This window comes from Loxodonta africana, chromosome 15, assembly GCF_030014295.1.
Source record: "Loxodonta africana isolate mLoxAfr1 chromosome 15, mLoxAfr1.hap2, whole genome shotgun sequence".
NCBI classification, from domain to species: Eukaryota; Metazoa; Chordata; class Mammalia; order Proboscidea; family Elephantidae; genus Loxodonta; species Loxodonta africana.
Genome location: NC_087356.1, coordinates 72,069,857 through 72,090,252, shown reverse-complemented (window position 1 = coordinate 72,090,252; position 20,396 = coordinate 72,069,857). Strand labels below are relative to the sequence as shown.

Sequence of the window (20,396 nt, the reverse complement as noted above, 5' to 3'; positions counted from 1 at the left end):
GTGTTATTTTATTTATTTATATACTTATTTATTGATTGTATGTTTGTTTGTTTTGTCCTGATTTGTTTTTTTGTTTTCTGATTTTTTGATATAACAGCTCAAGAGGGGTGAGCATGCTCTGCTGATTGCTCATCTGACATCACCTATCTCTGGGTCTGCGGGGCAGTAGCAGGTAGGACAATAATGCATTTCTCTTATCGAGCCTGCTGTGTGGATGAAAGCACAGTGGGTGGGTTGACAGTACAATGTCTTTTGCTTACTGGGACAGCGAAGCAGTGGTCAGAGGCTGGTGGGAGCCTGGAGTGCTCACTACCACTCACCAGGTGGGTGTAGAGATGGGCAGGTTGTATTACTTCCTACCAGTGGCTTGAGAGCATTTACTGCCACTTACCAAGGTGTCAGGGGGGTTTGCAAATAGGATAGGGTGAGGGTCTCATACCATGAGCCCTGGAGGGGTAGGGTGGCAGGGGTGGGGGGCATTTGTGACACTAATCACCAGGAGGGAATGGGGAGGTGGAGCATGCCCCTCTGGTGACCAGGTCCAAAGGATGCACTGTGTTCCCAAAACTACTTTCTTGGTGGTATGCAGTCTCCCCATCTGTCTGCTTGCTTCTCTCTTTTCTATCTGTAAACAACCCAATCTTGTAGATTGAGACCTGCCTCACTAACACAACAGCTGCCCATCCTCCTTCATTAACAGAAGCAGGATTTATAACGTATAGGAAAATTACACAATACTAGGAATCATGGCCCAGCCAAATCAATACACACATTTTGGGGGGCACATAATTCAATCCATGACACTGACTGAGCTGCCATCTTGGGCCAATCTCTACTATTAAGTCTTTACACTGCCTATTGTTTAGGAAGATTCCTCTTCTCTGACTGAATTGATTTGGAACATCTCTCAAATGTTAGTGAGCTCTAAAATTTTTTCAACTTTGACCTCCCTTGAAATTATTATTTTTCTGGCCTTGTGGAGTTTCACCCTACATATACACGTATTGGTGTTCAGTGAAACAATCAAAGTAACTCCCTATGGAAAATTTTGGAGGTTTTTCTGCATAATTCCTTCCTCTCTAGTTCTGTGCCCTCTAATATCCTAACTGCCTTCACATATCCGAACTCAGATAACTGTCTTTTCAACACAGGGAGATTACTGTGCTATGCTTGGAATCCCTTCTCTGAACTGTGGTCTGGAGAATGCCTACAATTAGGAAGTCAAAATAAGTGTAAGACTTGCTTCATATTTTCTCTTCTCTCAGAGATCACACTCCTGGGATGCCCTATTGCTCGAAGTCCAAAATAGTTTTTGATAACTTTTTTGGTTTTCTAGTTGTTTACAGAAAGAGATTAAGTCTGACCTTTAGGTACTATGGAAGTCACTTATTTATTTGAGCTTTGATTTCCTTTTTGACTTAGATGTAATAGAGGGGAGTAAAGAAGAATCTTTATAATATGTCTCTAAAATACAAGGTTGTTTATGCTTAAATTGTACATACTAACTTATCAATCACATAAGAGTATGTTCTATGAGGGAGATACAACCCAAAGAAGAATAATATTATCTGAAAAAAAATAATAATAGCACCTTTTCTCCTTCTTTGCTTTTCTCTTTCTTTGAGGGTGAGCTGGGGAGTGAATTAGAAATGTTTGTTTTAAAAAATTTCATATGAAATGTTTTGCTTACTATGAGCAATTGGCATACTTCCTCCTTTCTAATGAACAAATTTATATAATTAACTCTACTATCATATTTTTGTTTTGGCTACTTGGAAATTCAGACAGATATTAAGACCATACATAGAAGCTATTTAAACTTTTATGGCCCATTTATTTGTTTTTCTTTTAACTGTTTTTCAGTCACTTTTATTATTTATAGTTTCCTCATTTTGAGTCTTTAATTTTATTCTAATTTATTGAAATATATAAACCCTAGGCATCATACATTCAGTTCAACGACAAAACCTATTGATTCAAACCCCACAATGTATCTCGAATCCATCAATATTTTCCCACCTCTACTGCCAATATTGTAAGTCAAATCATCATCATTTCTTACCAAGATAATTTCAATAACCTCACAGTTGTTATCCTTGTTTCCACCCTGGCCAATATTACTTCTTCCCCAACACACACACACACAGACACACAGACACACACAGACACACACACACACACATCTAATTTTTAATCAATAAAAAGAGAATTTCTTAAAACATAAAACAGAATACATCCACTTGCTGTTTAAAATATAGCAGTAGCTTATTTTTGTACTTAACATAAAATTCACCTTCTTACATGATCTGGCATTTGCCTGTCTATCTAACCTCCTTAGTTACCATTTCCTCCTTCACTTTGCTTCAGCCTTAATGCATTCTCTGTTTCATGAGAATAGTACAGAATGGTACCTGTGTACTTACACTTCATTTAGGTTTCATCTCAAATGTTGCTGCTTCAAAGAAATCTATTGAAAGTAGTCCTCAGCCCACTGACAATTACTTATCTCACTCTTATTTCTTCAAAGCACTTATCTCTATCTTTAGTTATCATGTTCTGTATTACTTGCTACTCCTTCCCCAAAAGTAAGCAGAAGTCTTGTCTATCTTATTAATAACATTTCGGCACCTAGAAGAATGCCTGGGACATAGGGTGCATGATAAGCATATGCTGAACAAGTGAATTAACACACTGCATTCCCCATACAGTGCATTATCTTGGATAATTGTACTAAAGTACGTTCTTGAAAAACACAATTTTTTACTACATTTAATGCAAAACATATTATTTGAAAAAAAATAAAACATGTAGTTTGCAACCTATAAAGAAAACATCAACTCAAGAAACAGGAAGTTGTAAAATGCTACATATATCCGATTATCTTAGATATTTTGTGCTGCTATAACAGCTATACCATAACTGGATGCCTTTAACAGACCGAAATTTATTATCTCACAGTTTAGAAACCTAGTAGCCCAACTTCATGGCACTGGCTCTAAGGGAAGGATTTCTCTCTCTGTCAGTTCTAGGGGAAAGTCCTTTTTTTTCTTCAGCTTCTGTTTCCTGGTTCCTTAGAGATTTCCATGTGGCTTTATATCAGTCTTCTCCTATTTCTACTTACTAGTTTACTTGTTTAATCTCTTTTATACCTCAAAAGAGACTGGCTCAAGATACACCCTACACTAATCCTGTCTCATTAACAAGACAACCCTTTCCCACATAGATTTATAACCACAGGCATAAAGGCTAGGGTTTACAACATACATTTTTGGTTGACACAGTTGAATCCATAACACTGATCCACCTGAAAAAAAAAATGATATTTAGATAAGCTTGTCTAAACATCATCTCAACCAGATGTTCAAAGTCTTATCCTTTGATCACCACATACCAAGTACTGAGACCATATTTGCTTATTGCATCACTCAATCTTCTTCATTGAATTCTACGTCAATATAACATTGATATTTAATGAGCCCTTTACAAGAAAGAATAAGAAAAATTCTTCCACATTTACTGTAAAATTGTTGTGATGATTACAATCATACTGCTCTATATTCGTTATGCAAATTTCCATAAGAGATATGTACTTTTAACTGAGATCAATAACAGTAAAGATTTGTCTCACCAAAAGAATTTGGCATTATTTATTTTCTGATATTACTATGCTACATCATGATTGTGTTTTTCTTTTTGACCTGGAGTCATGAAACTAGTGATAAAATTTGATATTCTATCCCAGCAATGATATTAAACTTTAAATTTGATATATTTGTCACTTCTCACTGTCATGCTCATTTTATTTTATTAATCTTATTATGTAAGGCTCCTGGGTGGTACAAATGTTTTGTGCTCAACTGTTTACCAAGGGGTTGTTGGTTCAAATCCACTCAGCATCACCACAGAAGGAAGACCTAGAGATCTGCTTCTGTAAGATTACAGCCATTGAAAACCCTATGGAGCACAATTCTACTCTAAAGTACCCAGGGTCACCAGGAGTCACAACTGACTCAACAGCAAATAGTTATATATACATACATACACGCACACACAATTCACTTCAAATTAATTTAAAGAGGCAAGGTCTAAACATATCCATACAAGCATATGATTCTGAATAAGAAAATAATTACTATAAATGCATAAACAAATCTTAATAAGGATCATGCCCATTATGAAGGTATCTTTCTTCTTAAGAGTTTTACCAGTATATTTTTCACATCCTTGTTCCTCAGACTATATATCAGGGGGTTCAACATGGGAATCACAGTGGTATAGAACACCGAGGACACTTTCTCCTGGGTGAGTGAACTGTTGGAAGCAGGCTTGAGATACATGGACATAAGGGACCCATAAAATATAAGAACAGCTGTCAAGTGGGAACTGCAGGTGCGAAAGGCTTTGGACCTGCCCTCTTTAGAGTGGATGTGGAGGATGCTGGAGAGGATGAAAGCATAGGAAATGATGATTGTCAGGCTGGTGGCCACCATGTTAAATCCACCAATGATGAAAATCAAAAGCTCATCAATGTAAGTGCTGGAACAGGAGAGTTTAATAAGAGGGACAATGTCACAGAAATAATGGCTAATGATGTTTGAGTCACAGAAAGGCAACCTTAATATACAACCTGTATGAATCAGAGCATCCATAAAACCTATTGAGAAGACAGCAGCCACCAGCAGAGAGCAGACCTGAGGGGACATGATGACATTATAAAGCAGTGGGCTACAGATGGCAACATAGCGGTCATAGGCCATTGCTACCAACATGTAGCATTCTGATATGACAAAAATACAGGAAAAAAACAGCTGAGTCATGCATCCATTATAGGATATAGCTTTATCTCTGCGTAAAAACCCAGCCAGCATTTTGGGGGTAACGACAGAAGAATAGGAGACATCTATAAAAGACAAATTACTGAGGAAATAGTACATGGGCATGTGAAGTTGAGAATTCAACCCAATTATTGAGATCATACCGAGGTTTCCCACCACGGTAACCAGGTAGATCCCTAAAAAGAGGCAGAAAAGGGGCAACTGAAACTCTGGTTGGTCAGTTAATCCTGAAAGAAGAAACTCAGCCACTGTGGAATGGTTTTTCATATCCAGTCTTCTCTGAGAAATCTGCAGAGATGAAAGAAGTCAAATTAGTCAGGCATGCTCCTAGCCTGTCTCCAATTCCACACAGCCCATAATTTTATAACTACGAAAACACAGAACCCAGTTCCTTTGTTCCCTTAGCATAAAGGCTGTGCTTCATTCCTTGGGGCGAAAGGGGAGGATGTTAATTGGTGTTACATGAAATAAGTTACTAGCCCAGTGTCATATGGGTCACATTAAGAAAAGCTCAGTTACATAAACAGGTTTCTTAACTGAAAGATATCTCAGAATCTTCTAGATGATTACATAACACAATATTTCCCCACTTTAATTGATGATGGAACCTCCTTTGTTTCTCCAAGCCTGTTGTAACATTAGTGTGACTCAGAACATAATTTAGAAAACCATGTTTTTGTTTTGTGGTTTGTTCTGTTTTTTAATCTAACCATAAATTGATGTCTAGGTGGGAGTTTATTCTTCTTATACTTCTTCTGAAAAGCTGGGTTATGGCAAAACAGCAGACCTCTGAAAATGTATTCTGTCTCCTGAATCTCTGATTGTTCTCTGGGCTACGTCTTTCTGTTCCACTTAGGCCACTGAGTGCACTTCAAAAGGACACTCTACGAAGCCTACCACTACTCCTGTCATTTTTGGTAATGCCAATGACCCCAATATATATGCTTCTAGTTGGGGGCCCCCACACAGCACTCCCTGTTTACCACCCACACCTCTTCTCAGGAAGGAGGCAAAGACGGCACACACCTCAGAGTCACCTGACAAAATAACCAAAGAAATGTTCAAGGAGATTCATATGTTCAATTTTTTTTTTAACTTTAATCTGTCCTGGGTGTCATAGACACACTGACACTTTTCATCACATATCTAATTCTCCCACATTTCTCCAAATTCCTACGGGGCTGTCTTTCAAAGTAAACTCTCTTCCATACTGCCCATGTTCCTTGTTTCACTCCATAGTCCTGCATCCTTTTGCCCTCTGTTCAAGCCAGTTAGGTTTCTCTTCCTTGTATTTCCTAGTTCCCAAACCATTTCTGCATTTAGATTCTTGCTACTGAAAGTGTGGTCCATGGTCAAGGAGCATCAACATTACCTGAGATCTAGTTAGGTCCTATCCCAAACCTATTGAATAAGAATCTGCATTTTAACAACATCTCCACATGACTGTTGGGTCTACTAAAGTTTAAGAGTCACTGCTTTGGCTTATTCGTTCCTAGACCTGAAATTGTTTTTCTTCTTTCTTGTTTCCTTCCCTGAAACTCTCCTTTTTCTATGTGCCAGAGAAAATTTATAATTATGTAAAGCAATCTCTGAAAACATCTTCCTAAGAAAAACCTTCTCAGATGTACAATTACATGTCTCATTATCTTACTGCCTATATGAGCTTAGGAATTTCATGTCAGGGAAATGTGCATGTCATAGAACTTATTACAATAAATCATACTGTGTTTTTTAATACATAATTTTGAAGAAGGTAATCAAAAGTGGTTGTGGCAGGAAGAAATATTATACATACTGTTTCTTCATCCACATAAAAATTAACAATGGTAATCAGTATCTTCTCTATTTAGCCATCTAGTGGTAAGCTTCACTAAGCTAGAGTTAAAATTTTAGTATGTTTTATGTCTGACATCTCAGTTGGTATTCCATCTTTTCCTGGAGCCTTGCTTTTTGCCAGTGCCTTCAGTAGAGCTTGTGCTTCTTCCTTTAATACCGTTGGTTCTTGATCATATGCTTCCTCCTGAAATGGTTGAACATCGACCCTTTTTCATACAGTATTCCTTCCATCTCCTTTCGATGTTTCCTGTATCATTCAATATTTTGCCCATAGAATTCTTCAGTATTGCAACTTGAGGCTTGAATTTTTTTTCACTTCTTTTAGCTTGAGACATGCCAGTAGTATTCTTCCTTTTGTTTTTCTACCTCGAAGTCTTAGCACATTTCATTATAATCCTTTACTTGGTCTTCTGGAGTCACCCATTTGGAATCTTCTGCTGAGCTCTTTTACTTCATTATTTCTTCCATTCACTTTAGCTTCTCTACATTCAAGAGCAAGTTTCAGAGTCTCTTCTGAAATCCATTTTGGTCTTTTCTTTCTTTCCTGTCTTATTAACGGTCTTTTGCTTTTGTTAGGTATGATGCCCTTGATGTCATCCTACAACTCATCTGGTCTTCAGTCATTGGTGTTCAGTGTGTCGTATATGTTCTTGTGATGGTCTCTAAATACAGGTGGGATATACTCAAGTTCATATTTTGGCTCTTGTGGACTTGTTTTAATTTTCTTCAGCTTCAACTTGAACTTGCATATAAGCAATTGATGATGTTTTGCAGTCAGCCCCTTTTCTGACTGATGATATTGAGCTTCTCCATCATCTCTTTCCACAGAAGTAGTCAATTTGATTCTTGCCTATTCCATTTGGCAATGTCCACGTGTATTGTCGCTGTATATGTTGTCGAAAAAGGTATTAGCATTGAATAAGTCGTTGGCCTTACAAAGTTCTATCATGTGACCTCCCGTGGCATTTCTATCACCAAGGCCATATTTTCCAATTGCCAATCCTTCTTTGTTTCCAACTTTCACATTCCAATCAACATTATCTATGCATCCAGATTGCATGTTTTATCAATATCAAACTACATAAGTTGGTAAAAATCTTCGGTTTCTTCATCCCTGGCATTAGTGGTTGGTGTGTAATTTGAATAATAGTTGCATTAACTGATATTCCTTGTAGGTGTATGGATATTATCCTATCACTGATGGTGTACTTCAGGATAGATCTTGTGACAGATGCAGGGCTGGAGGTGCTCACTTATCTATGCCAAGAAATTTGGATGCCAGCTACTTGGCCAACTGACTGGAAGAAATCCATATTTGTGTCTGTTCCAAAGAAAAGTGATCTAACACAAAGCAGAAATTATTGAACAATATCATTAATATCACAAACAAGTAAAATTTTGCAGTAGATCATTCAAAAGAGGCTGTAGCAGTATATTCACAGAGAACTGCCAGAAATTCAGTCTGGATTCATAAGCAGATATGGAAAGAGGGACATCAGTGCTGATGTCGGATGGATCTTGGCTTAAAGTGGAGAATACCAGAAAAATGTTTCCTTGTATTTTATTGACTATGCAAAAGCATTTTACTGTACGGAGCATAACAAATTATGGACAACATTGCAAAGAATGGGAGTTCCAAAACACTTACTTGTGCTCATGCCAAAACTGTGCATAAACGAAGAGGCGGTTATTTGAGCAGAACAAAGGAATACTCTGTGGTTTAAAATCAGGAAAGATGTGTGTCAGAGTTGTATCCTTTCACCATACTTATTCAATACGTATGCTGAGCAAATAATTTGAGAATCTGTGCTATATGAACAAGAACATCAAGATTGGAGGAAGACTCATTAATGACCTGGGATATAGAGATGACACAACCTTCCTTGCTAAAAGTAAAGAGAACTTGAAGCACTTACTGATGAAGAACAAAGACTATAGCCTTCAGTATGAATTACACCTCAACATAAAGAAAACAAAAATCCTCAAAACTGGACGAATAAACAAAATCATGATAAATGGAGAAAATATTGAAGTTGTCAAGGGTTTCTTTTTACTTAGGTTCACAAACAATGCCCTTGGAAGCAACAGTCAAGAAATCAAAGAACATATTGCATTGGGCACGTGTCAAAAAGCAAAGATGTCAATTTGAGGACTAAGGTGCACCTGACCCAAGTCATGGTATTTTCAATTGCCTCATATGCATACACAAGTAGGACAATGAATAATGAAGACTGAAGAAGAATTGATTCCTTTGAATTATTCTGTTGATGAAGAGTATTGAATATACCATGGACTACAAGAAGAATGAACAAATCTGTATTGGAAGTACAGCCAGAATGCTTCTTGGAACCAAGTGTGAGACTTTGTTTCACATATTTTGGACATGTTGTTAGGAGGGACCAGTCCCTGGAGAAGGACATCATGCTTGGCAAAGTAGAGGGTCAGTAAAATAGAGGAAGATCACCAAGCATAGCAATGATTGTGAGGGTAGCGCAGGACCAGGTAGTGTTTCATTCTTTTGTAGGTAGGATCATTATGAGTCAGACCCAACTTGACAGCACTTTACAACAACATGTCTGACAACCCTCCAAAAAAAAAAAGTCAAGCATCTTTAAGCAATTCAAAAGTATAAAAAGGTGTTTTAAAACATTTCAAAGTTCCATATAATATTATAAAAACATGACTAGCGAAAATATCTTACAGAGGTAGAGTCTAGATCAGTACTGCCCACTAGAAGGATAACACAGTCACGTGTATAATTTAAAATGTTCTGGAAACCCATTTAAAAAATTTAAAACATGTGAAATCAATTTTAACAATACATCTTATTTAGCCAAACACATTCAAAGCATTATCATTTCAACATGAAATGGATATAAAAAGAATTTTCAGGAGATGTTTCACTTTTTTTGCACGTATCTTTGAAATCCAGAAAGTATTTAATACATACAGCACATCTCAAATCATACTAGCCATCTTCCAAATGCTCACTAGCAACTTGTGGCTCTTGGCTGCTGTACTGGTCAACACAGGTCAAGAATATATATATATACATATATATGTATATATGTATATGTATATATTAAAATCTAACTTAATTGTCAAATTTCAATTTGACAAATTTCAGATTTCAAAGCACTCTTTGGTATAAAGGGCACTGGACCATGAGTCATAAGACTTAGTTTCAACCCCAGCTCTAACACTTAGAGTGCAAAATTTGACTCATCATAAAGTCTTTCTGAAAAAACCTCAAATGATTGTTGTGCAAATTAAATGTGATAATAAGTGTGACTACGCTTTCACACTATAAATCTACATAAATTAATTTGTAGTGTTCTAAATCCTATTTTAAAAGCTCGTGGTTATAAATGCACAGATTAGTCATTAGAGTACTTAGGTAAGATGAGTGGCAATGCACACCAGAATCTAAGATGTCCTCATCCTCACTTCTGTGACTCAGCAGCTCTGCCAACATGCAGACACTCTAGAGCTCATCTTTATAATCAGGAGTTGATTTTAGAACATGTTTCAATAATCACACAATATGAACATCATCACTCTGAAACTCACCTTTCTTTCTCCTGAAGACTCTAGATGAATACCTCTTTTTTTCTCCTAGCCTGTCACTTGAGGAGTAAAGACAGATTAATTATCTCTTCTTCTTTACCTGTCTGAACAACCACATCCAACAAGAAGCAAGTTCAAATAAATCTGCGGCTTCTATTCTCTGTTTAAGTATTTTAGGTCTGGAAATATAAACACCAGTAATCCCCATGGTATTCTCATCTCCTGAGGTTCAGCAGCCTGTTTTTTGAAAAGAGCCATCCCCAAGCTGGCCATCATATTCTTTTGCATTTAAGGAAATCTAGTGTGGTCTTGGTTCCAGAGTAATTCACTTTGTATAGCTTAACATTAGATATATTTAGAATGCAGTGTCAAAGATTTGAAATGGATGAGGCAAAGCATATCATTTTCTCAGAGTGTATTTTAAAATACAGAGGTACAGTTCCAATTATATATATAAATATTTAAGTGATAAATGATGGAATCATTTTATTTATTTACTAAATATATTTTATAGTTTTTGTTCATGATAACTTAGCTTTTCAAGTCCTCTTAACTTTTAGCAAGCAAGCTTGTGTCATCTGCATATCGCAGGTTGTAAATTAGTCTTCCTCCAATCCTGATGCCCAGTTCTTCTTCATATGGTCCGTTTTCTTGGCTTATTTGCTCAGCACACAGATTGAATGAGTGTGGAGAAGGGATACCACAGTGACACACACCTTTCCTGATTAAAACCACATAGTATATCCTTGGCGTAGTGCGTAAGAGCTTGGCTGTTAACCGAAAGGTCAGCAGTTCAAATCCACCAGTCACTCCTTGGAAACCCTGGGGCAGTTCTACTCTGTCTTGTAGGGTCACTATGAGTCGAAATCAGTTCAATGGCAATGAGCACCATAGATTAGGCATACAGAGAAAGGATTCAAAATTTGTCCCTTTGGGACCTTGCGATCTAGTGGGGCAGATGTATTGCCCAACATGTGTCTTACCCTTACAAAGTGTTGAACGAATAAAGTATCATAGACAGCGCTCTATGTGATACACAGTAGGTACTGCTGTGTATAGGGTCTCTATGAGTTGGAACTAACTGAACAGCACCTAATAACAACAACAACTATTTGGCTCAGAGATGGAACAGATCTCTACAGTGATAAAAACATTCCTGTGTGGAATGGTAGTTTTTAAACTGTACCCTTAAAAGTGAGAAGAATTCACATAAACTGAGGGGAATACAAGGGAGTACTTAAGATGTAGACAAGGGTGAAATCTAAGGAACTAAGAAGCAGGAAATATAAGGCATATATGCAGAACTTTGGGAATGGCTGAAAGTATTTCTTGAATAAAGGCAGTGGATTCAATTTTTCTAGTTTCTACTAATTAACGGGAGCAAACCGCATCAGGGATGGCCAAGTCTGAATCTTCCGTTCCTAGTGGTGACTGTCCAGGATATCTGGCCTTAGATTTTTGGGGACCCTTAAAATAACACAGACATCACAACCTCCCAATTTTCAGGGGCAAATAAGTGGATTCAGGACTGGCTTTGGGGAAAAGTGTAACATTATTTCAGATACTATTGTTATGTGTCTATTATTTTAAAGACTCTGGGTTTCTGGAGGTGCAACAAAAGTGAATAAAATATGATTCTTACTCTAAAATGCTTTATTTTCTTAGGTAAAAGCATCTTTGGCATCACCTATAGTCCCATAGCTCAATGTTCATACTTCCTGTCTTCCCTTTGTGCTGAACTCTACCTTAGCACCTCTATCCCATGTGCGTATGTGCTGGTCTTTCCTGCTATTTGGGAGCTTATTAAGGGAAGGGACCATTTCTCACCCACCACTGTGTCCCTGGGGTCTGGCACAATGCCTGGCATATAGATGAATTCATCTCTTTCAGTACCCAATTCAATCAGAATACTTTTTCCCTCTGGTCTAGAAAATCAGGATCTGATAAATAGATGAATATTGGCTAAATTATAGGGCTAGATTTTCATTTACTAAAAAATCACAAAACAGGATCAATATTGAACCAAAAGAAATCAGTCATGAATGGTGAAATTTATGGTATTAGAAAAATAGATATTTATGACTCAATCTTCTTGCTTACCATAAGAAAAAAAAAAGTTGCTGTTGAATGGATTCCAACTCCTAGGACCCTATAGTGTATATAATCATCCACAGCACTTACACTTGTCCTACTGAGGTTATCGCATTCAGGTCTGCTGGAGTCAAGTATCTGAAACACAAAAACTCAACTTCTGTTCAACATACCATTGCCAGCCTATGAATTACACATATTGTGGATAATGTTTAGTAAAATAAAACTCAGACCAGCCTGTTACCCTCATAGATAGATAGATAGATAGATAGATAGATAGATAGATAGATAGATAGATAGATAGATAGATAGATAGATAGATGATAGATAGATAGATAGATAGACGATAGATAGATAGATAGATAGATGATAGATAGATAGATGATAGATAGATAGATAGATAGATAGATAGATAGATAGATAGATAGATAGATAGATAGATAGATGATAGACAGATAGACAGATAGACAGATAGACAGATAGATAGATAGATAGATAGATAGATAGATAGATAGATAGATAGATAGATAGATAGATAGACAGATAGATTCAAAACCAATAACAAAACCATTGCCATCGAGTCAATTCTGATCCATGATGATTCCATGTGTTTCAGAGCAGAATGTGCTCCATATGGTTTTCAATGTCTGTGATCTTTCAGAAGTACATAATCAGGCTTTTCTTCCAAGGTGCCTCTGATTACTTGCCAAGTACTTAATCATTTTCACCACCCAGGAACTCCCAGGTAGAGAGAGAGAAATAGAGCTATATGGACATATAGACATACAGATATATAGATATATCATTGCCTCATCTTACCATTCATTTCTATTTTTTATTGTGCTTTAAGTGAAAGTTTACAGCTCAGTTAGTTTCTCATACAAAAATATTTACAAACATTGTTATGTGACCTAGTTTATCTCTCTGTAATGTGATAGCACATTCCTCCTCTCCACCCCAGATTTCCCATCTCCATTCAACCAGCTCCTGTCCCCTTCTGCCTTCTCCTCTCACCTCCGGATAGAAGCTGCCAATTTAGTCTCACGTATCTGCTTGGCTTTTATCTACTTGAACTCTTCGTGAGTATCAGTTTGTGAATATAGTCCAGTCTAATCTTTGTTTGAACAGTTGGCTTTGGGAATGGTTTTAGTTCTGGGTTAACAGAGTCTGGGGGACATGTCTTCTAGGGTTCTTCCAGTCTCAGTCAGACCTTTAAGTCTGATCTTTCTATGTGAGTTTGAGTTCTGCACCTCACTTTTCTCCTGCTCTGTCAGGGACTCTCTGTTGTGTTCCCTGTCAGGGTAGTCATTGGTGGTAGCCAGACACCATCTAGTTCTTCTGGTCTCAGGATGACTGAGTGTCTGGTTCATGTGGCCCTTTCTGTCTCCTGGACTCATATTTTCCTGGTGTCTTTGGTGTTCTTCATTCTGCTTTGCTCCAGGTGGGTTGGGACAAATTGATGCATCTTAGATGGCTGCTCGCTAGCTTTTAAGATCTCAGACGCCACTCACCAAACTGGGATGCAGAACATTTTTTTAATAAACTCTGTTATGCCAATTGACCTGGATGTTCCCTGAAACCATGGTCTCCAGACCCCCAACCATGCTATTCTGTCTTTCTAAGTGTTTGGTTATATTCAGGAAACTTATTAGCTTTTGGTTTGGTCCAGTTGCACTGATGTCCCCTGTATTGCGTGTTGTCCTTCCCTTCACCTGGGGTAGTTCTTGTCTATTATCTACTTAGTGAATACCCCTCTCCTTCCCTCCCCACACTCATAACCATGAAAGAGTGTTTTCTTCTGTGTTTAAACTTTTTCTTGAGTTCTTATAATAGTGGTCTCATACAATATTGATCCTTTTACAATTGAATAATTTCACTCAGCATAATGCCTTCCAGATTCATCTATGTTATTATAAGTTCCTTGGATTCATCATTGTTCTTTATCCTTGCATAGAATTCCATTGTGTGAATATACCATAATTTGTTTATCAATTCATCTCTTGATGGGCACCTATGTTGTTTCCATCTTTTTGCTATTGTGAACAGTGCTGCAGTGAACATTGGGGTGCACATATCTATTTGTGTGACAGCTCTTATTTCTCTAGGATATATTCCAAGGAGTGGGGTTGCTGGATCATATGGTACTTCTATTTCTAAATTGTTAAGGAAGTACCAAATCGATTTTCAAAGTGGTTGTACCAGTTTACATTCCCGCCAGCAGTGTATAAGTGTTCCCCCAGTTACAAGTGTTCCAGTCTCTCCAAAACCTCTCCAACATTTATTTATGTTTTTTTTGATTAATGTTAGCCTTGTTGGCGTGAGATGGTATCTCATTGTAGTTTTGATTTGCATTTCTCTCATGGCTAATGATCATGAGCATTTCCTCATGTATTTGTTAGCCCCCTGAATATTTTCTTTAACGAAGTGCCTGTTCATATCCTTTGCCCATTTTTTCATTGGGTTATTTGTCTTTTCGTTTTTGAGGTTTTGCAGGATCTTATAAATTTTATAGATTAGACCCTGATCAGACATGTAGTAGACAAAAATTTTTTCCCAGTCTGTAGGTTGTCTTTTTACTCTTTTGGTGAAGTCGTTGAATGATTTTTAGGAGCTCTCTGTTGTCTAGTTTCTCTTCTGGTATTTGTACATTGTTAGTTCTGTTTTGTATTCTGTTTATGCCATGTGTTACGGCTCCTAGTATTGTCCCTATTTTTTCTATTATTTTATATTTAGGTCTTTGATCCACTTTGAGTTAGTTTTTGTGCATGATGTGAGGTATGGGTCTTGTTTCATTTTTTTTGCAGATGGATATTCAGTTATGCCAGCACCATGTGCTAAAGAGACTGTCTTGTCCCCACTTAACAGACTTTGGGCCTTTGTTAAATATCAGCTGCTCATAGGTAGATGAATTTACATCTAAATTCTCAATTGTGTTCCATTGGTCTATGTATCTGTTGTTTGACCAGTACCAGGCTGTTTTGACCTCCGAGCAGTATAATAGTTTCTAAAATCGGGCAGCATGAGGCCTCCCATTTTGTTCTTCTTCAGTAGTGCTTTACTGGGTGCTACAACAGAAGAGAGAATCTTTTCATCAATTATGAAAAAAATTATAAAGCCAGTTAAGCTACTATAAAACCAGGAGAGAAAGAAAAGTGAAGTCAGGTGAGGTGAGGTTTTATTTTTTGTTTTTAATCTTTAACCCCTCAGCTAGGTGCTTCTGAGACTTTTAGCTGGGGCTTTTCGGTTTGGGAATAATCTCAGGAACCATACACCACTGCCTATCAATCTCATCCCCAAAAGCACTATCACTAGAGCCAGGAAACAGCCTCCCACCACAGTGCAGTTCCCTGGCAGACTGCCGCCTCTGCTCAAGAGGGGGTGACTTCCCCAGGCAACCCTGGCCTTTGGTTCCACTCTACCAGACACCACTGCTTCAGCACTAATGGCACCAAGGCTAAAGAGGAGTAAAGATACCTTGCCTACATTTGGCCTTATGTTTTACTTTGCTGGATGTTTACCAAAGAAATACTAATAGTAGTCATTGTCTTATAGAGATTTGTACTAAAATTAAGTGTTTGTTTTCAATTCCCCTGAGGAGGATGAGAATGCAAAGGGAGGGGAGCCCTAGAGGCAAATCTAACTTGTGCTGTTCTCAGATTTCATATGGCTCTTAGGTAGGATATAACTTACTTTACTGGGTCAAGCTCATCAAACCAAGTTAGAGCAGCTGGTGGATTCGAACAGCTGACATTTTGGTAAGTAGCTGAGCTTTTAACTGCTGAGTGACCAGGGCTCCACAGAGATGTTTAAATGTCCCTTTTAATTCTCTGGTGGGTTGACTAGTCCAAAGAGGAGTCTTAGCCTTCTTTAACTGTGACAGATGCATTGGAAAAGTTGGCAAGAGGACTTGCTGTTGTTGTTGGGTGCTGTCAAGTTGGTTCTGACTCATAGCAGTACAACAGAACGAAAGATTGCCCTGTGCCATCCTCACAATCGTTGTTATGCTTGAGCCCATTGTTGCAGCCACTGTGTCAGTCCATCTGGTTGGAGAACTTCTCTTTTTCAAGGGCACTCTACTTTACCAAGCGTGATGTCCTTCTCCAGTGACTGGTCCTTCTTGATAACATCCAAAATATGTGAAAGAAGTCTCGTCATCCTTGTTCCTAAGGAGCATTCTGGCTGTACTTCTTCCAAGACAGATTTGTTTGTTCATTTGGCAATCGATGGTATAGTCAGTAGTCTTCACCATTCCTGTAAATACGAGGCATCAATTCTTCACTGGTATTCCTTATTTATTGGCCAAGTTTCACATGCATAAGAGGTGATTGAAGACAACATGGCTTGGTTCAGGAGCACCTTAACCCTTAAAGTGACATCTTTACTTTTTAACACTTTCAAGAGGTCTTTTGCAGCATCTTTGCCCAATGCAATGTGTCCTTTGATTTCTTGACTGCTGATTCCATGGGTGCTGATTGTGAATCCAAATGAAATGAAATCCTTAACAGCTTCAATCTTTTTCTCTGTTTATCATTGTGTTGCTTATCTGTCCAGTGCTGAGGATTTTTTTTCCATGCTGAGGTGTAATCCATATGTGATTTTCATCAGTAAGTGCTTCAAGTTCTCTTCACTTTCAGCAAACAAGGTTGCGTCATCTGTATAATGCAGGCTGTTAATGAGTCTTCCTTCAATCCTGATGCGCATTCTTCTTATAGTCCAGCTTTTCTGATTATTTGCTCTGATTATTAGCATACAGATTGAATGAGTATGGTGAAAGGATACAACCCTGACACACAACTTTCCTGGTTTTAAAACATGCAGTATGCTCTTGTTCTGTTTGAACAACTGCCTCTTTGTCTATGTACGCATTCCTCAAGAGCACAATTAAATGGTTTTGAATTCCCATTCTTCATCACGTGATCCATTGTATGTTATGATCCACATGGTTGAATGCCTTTGGATAGTCAATAAAACACAGAAAACATCTTTCTGGTATTCCCTACATTCTCCTACTATCCATCTGACATCAGCAATAATACTCCTGGTTCCATGTCCACTTCAGAATCTGGCTTGCATTTCTGGCAGTTCCCTGTCGATGTACTGCTGCAACTGCTTTTGAATGATCTTCAGCAAAACTCTACTTGCATGTGATATTAATGATATTGTTAACCCTGGCTTAGCAGTTTAGCGTCTTTGTCTCTCTGCCCCTCCCAGGAATATGGTCTAGTACTTAAACAGTCACCAGAGCAATTTATGGTCTACCCAGTTTGATTTTCCTTCCCTCAGTTATTTCCACAATTGCTTTCTATATTTCAGTTGCCTCAGCTTCTTCTCTCCCTTAGTTCTTGTCTTACTCATGTAGTGCTCCTATAACAGAAATATCACAAGTGGGCGGCTTTAACAAACAGAAACTTATTTTCTCACAGTTTAGGAGGCCAGAAGTCTGAATTCAGGGCACCGGCTCTAGGAAAAGGTTTTCTTCCTCTGTCAGCTCTGAAGGAAGGTCCTTGTCTCTTCTGAACTTCTGCTCCTGGCTGATCTTCATGTGTCTTGGCATCTCTCTTTTTCCATCTCTGCTTCTATAATCTCCTCCTTTCATATCTTGTAAGAGATTCTCTCAAGGCACTCTATACTATACCTGTCTCATTAACATAACAAAGACAACCCATTCCCAAATGAGATTATAACCAAAGGCAGAGATTAGGATTTACAACACATATTTTTGGGAGACACATTTCAATCCATAACAGCCCTGTTTTCTACTCTGTTTTTTGGTTCTCTTGAGAACTGAGGAGCTCAGGACTTGCTTTCCAGGCTATTGCTCCAAATGAAATATAGATGAGGCAGTGGTGATAAAGCCCTTGCTAACCACAGCTTTGTACTATAATGAGGTTTGACTACTTTCTCCCCATTTCACTGCTTAGATCTTGGAAAGAAACATTTTTGTCTCTGATTAGCTAGCAACTGACAAAGATAATAAAATATATCTATTGGAGAAAAGAAAAAGAGAACTATAAATTGCAAGAAACTAAAAGAGATTAAAATTATTATTAAAAGAAATGAAAAAAGCAACTGATTTTCTTTTGCACGTTACCTTCCAGTTTCTGTTTACATGCATGCATGTTCTACATGGTTGGAATAAAAATGTTCATATGTATGCATGGATATGAATATGTAGTCTTTTTTTGTACTAACAGTATAAGCACTTTGAAAACTAAGGAAAAACCCATTGCTGTCGAGTGGATTCCAACTCATAGCGACCCTATAGCACAGAGTAGAACTGCCCCACAGGGTTTCCAAGGAGTGCCTGGTGGATTCAAACTGCCAGCCTTTTGGTTAGCAGCTGTAGCTTTTAACCACTATGCCACCAGTGTTTCCAAGCATTTTGAAACAATCTTTAAACTTGTATTTTTATTGGATGCTTAATAGTCTGTTTTGTTGGTATGCAAATGTATGTGATAACATTTCCCTGTAATATTTAGTTCATTTCTACTGATCATATTACCACCCCTCTTGAAAAATGAAATAGAGTCAGAGAGTTAGATGGTTCATAACATCTGGTTGCTTCATTTCCCAAAGATACCTGTGGCATAGTGAATTACCTAGTATGGCCCTTCTAGCCATAATCTTTGTGTCTTCCATACAATGATTGGGTGAAAAAGGTGAATAAGGTACTTGTGGCTCACCAAGGGGTTTGAACAGCTTGCTAATAATGTAAATAAGGTGCATGAAACCCTGCAAGGTTGGGATCATGCAAATAAGATGTATGGAATCCTAATGAAGGGATTGATCAGTTTTGTCATCCTGCTAGGCTTAAAACATAGCCATTCCCAGAGCAGAGGGGGACCTCACTACCACCAAGAAGAAATGGAAGTGGAACACGTCCTTTGGACTCAGGGTCCTTGTACTGAGAACTTCCTTATCCCAGGAAACAGACAGAGAAATCTGTAACATTGGAGATGGTTCATGACAGTGAGAAGTACTGTCAGAGAAATGGTGGCAGCAGAACCAGGAGACAGGCATGAAACAGCACAGTGGGCTTACCAGTACATGGACCAGGGTAGTTACAGTCAGTGTGCCAAGCCCTGGAGCAAAAGAACTGAGCGCCTTGAGGCAAGAGTCTTCCTGGTGATGTTGGATGCCTCTGAGCACTTGTCGGAGAGCTAAAGAGCTTTGTAACATTTGCCAGGGTAAGGCAAAGGCCAGGCCTGCCTAAGAGGTCCAAAAGACCAAGGGCCAGGGAGAGGCCTATCTAGGGGCATGGCCAACAAGCTCTCCTGACCAAAGAGCTCTATCCTGAGTTGTTCCTGATCCTGAATTGTACCCTGTTACATCCCTAATAAACCTCATAATTATAAGTATGGTCTTTGAGTTCTGTGTGGCTGTTGCAGTGAATTATCAAGCCTAACAGAGAAGCAGAGAGTGCTGTGGGAGGGAGAGCTGGTGTCAGAATTGGTGAAAAGTTTAGAAAGAGTAGGTATGTCTGACCTTCACCTCATAGGAATCAGCCCTGGGCTGAAGTTAATGATGATTCTCTTTCTCCTTTGTGAAGTTAGAGGAGGACCTCTGATGCCCCACCGTGCCATTCTTACAATACTCAATAAATGCTATTAATAGCAGCAAGCATATACGAAGCCCTTTATATTTTATACATTGCTTCTGTGTATGTTTTCTTATTTGTCCTTCAAAAATATCCTTTATATTTACATATAATAATTGCTAGTATTATATCCATCTAATTAATAAGGAAGGAGTTCCTGGATGGTGCAAACTGTTAACGCAGCCTAACCAAAAGGTTGATGATTTGATACACCCAAAGGCATCTCAGAAGAAAGGCTTGGTGATCTACTTCTGAAAAATCAGCTGTCGAAAACCCTATGGAGCATAATTCTACTCTTGCATGCTTGGGGTCACCATTAGTCTGAATCGTCTCAACAGAGACTTTTTTTTAATGAATAGTGAAGTCTTGGCTTAGAGAGGTTAGAAAACTTGCACAATGGCCACACAGCTAGTAGATAGCAGAAATGGATCTTTATAGGTCTTCAAAATGAGAGAACATGCATGTAGGGT

At 38.2% G+C, this 20,396-nt stretch overlaps 1 protein-coding gene across 1 annotated transcript; it reads right to left on the bottom strand.

Annotated features, from left to right (window-relative positions):
* Window positions 1–4,172: 4,172 nt before the first annotated feature.
* Window positions 4,173–5,135, bottom strand: LOC100667813 (olfactory receptor 8D4-like; the record flags this gene model as incomplete). Its single annotated transcript, XM_003418283.3, has 1 exon — window positions 4,173–5,135. A coding segment is annotated over one exon (963 nt), but the record flags the coding sequence as incomplete, so codon positions are not given.
* Between the last annotated feature and the right edge of the window lie 15,261 nt (window positions 5,136–20,396).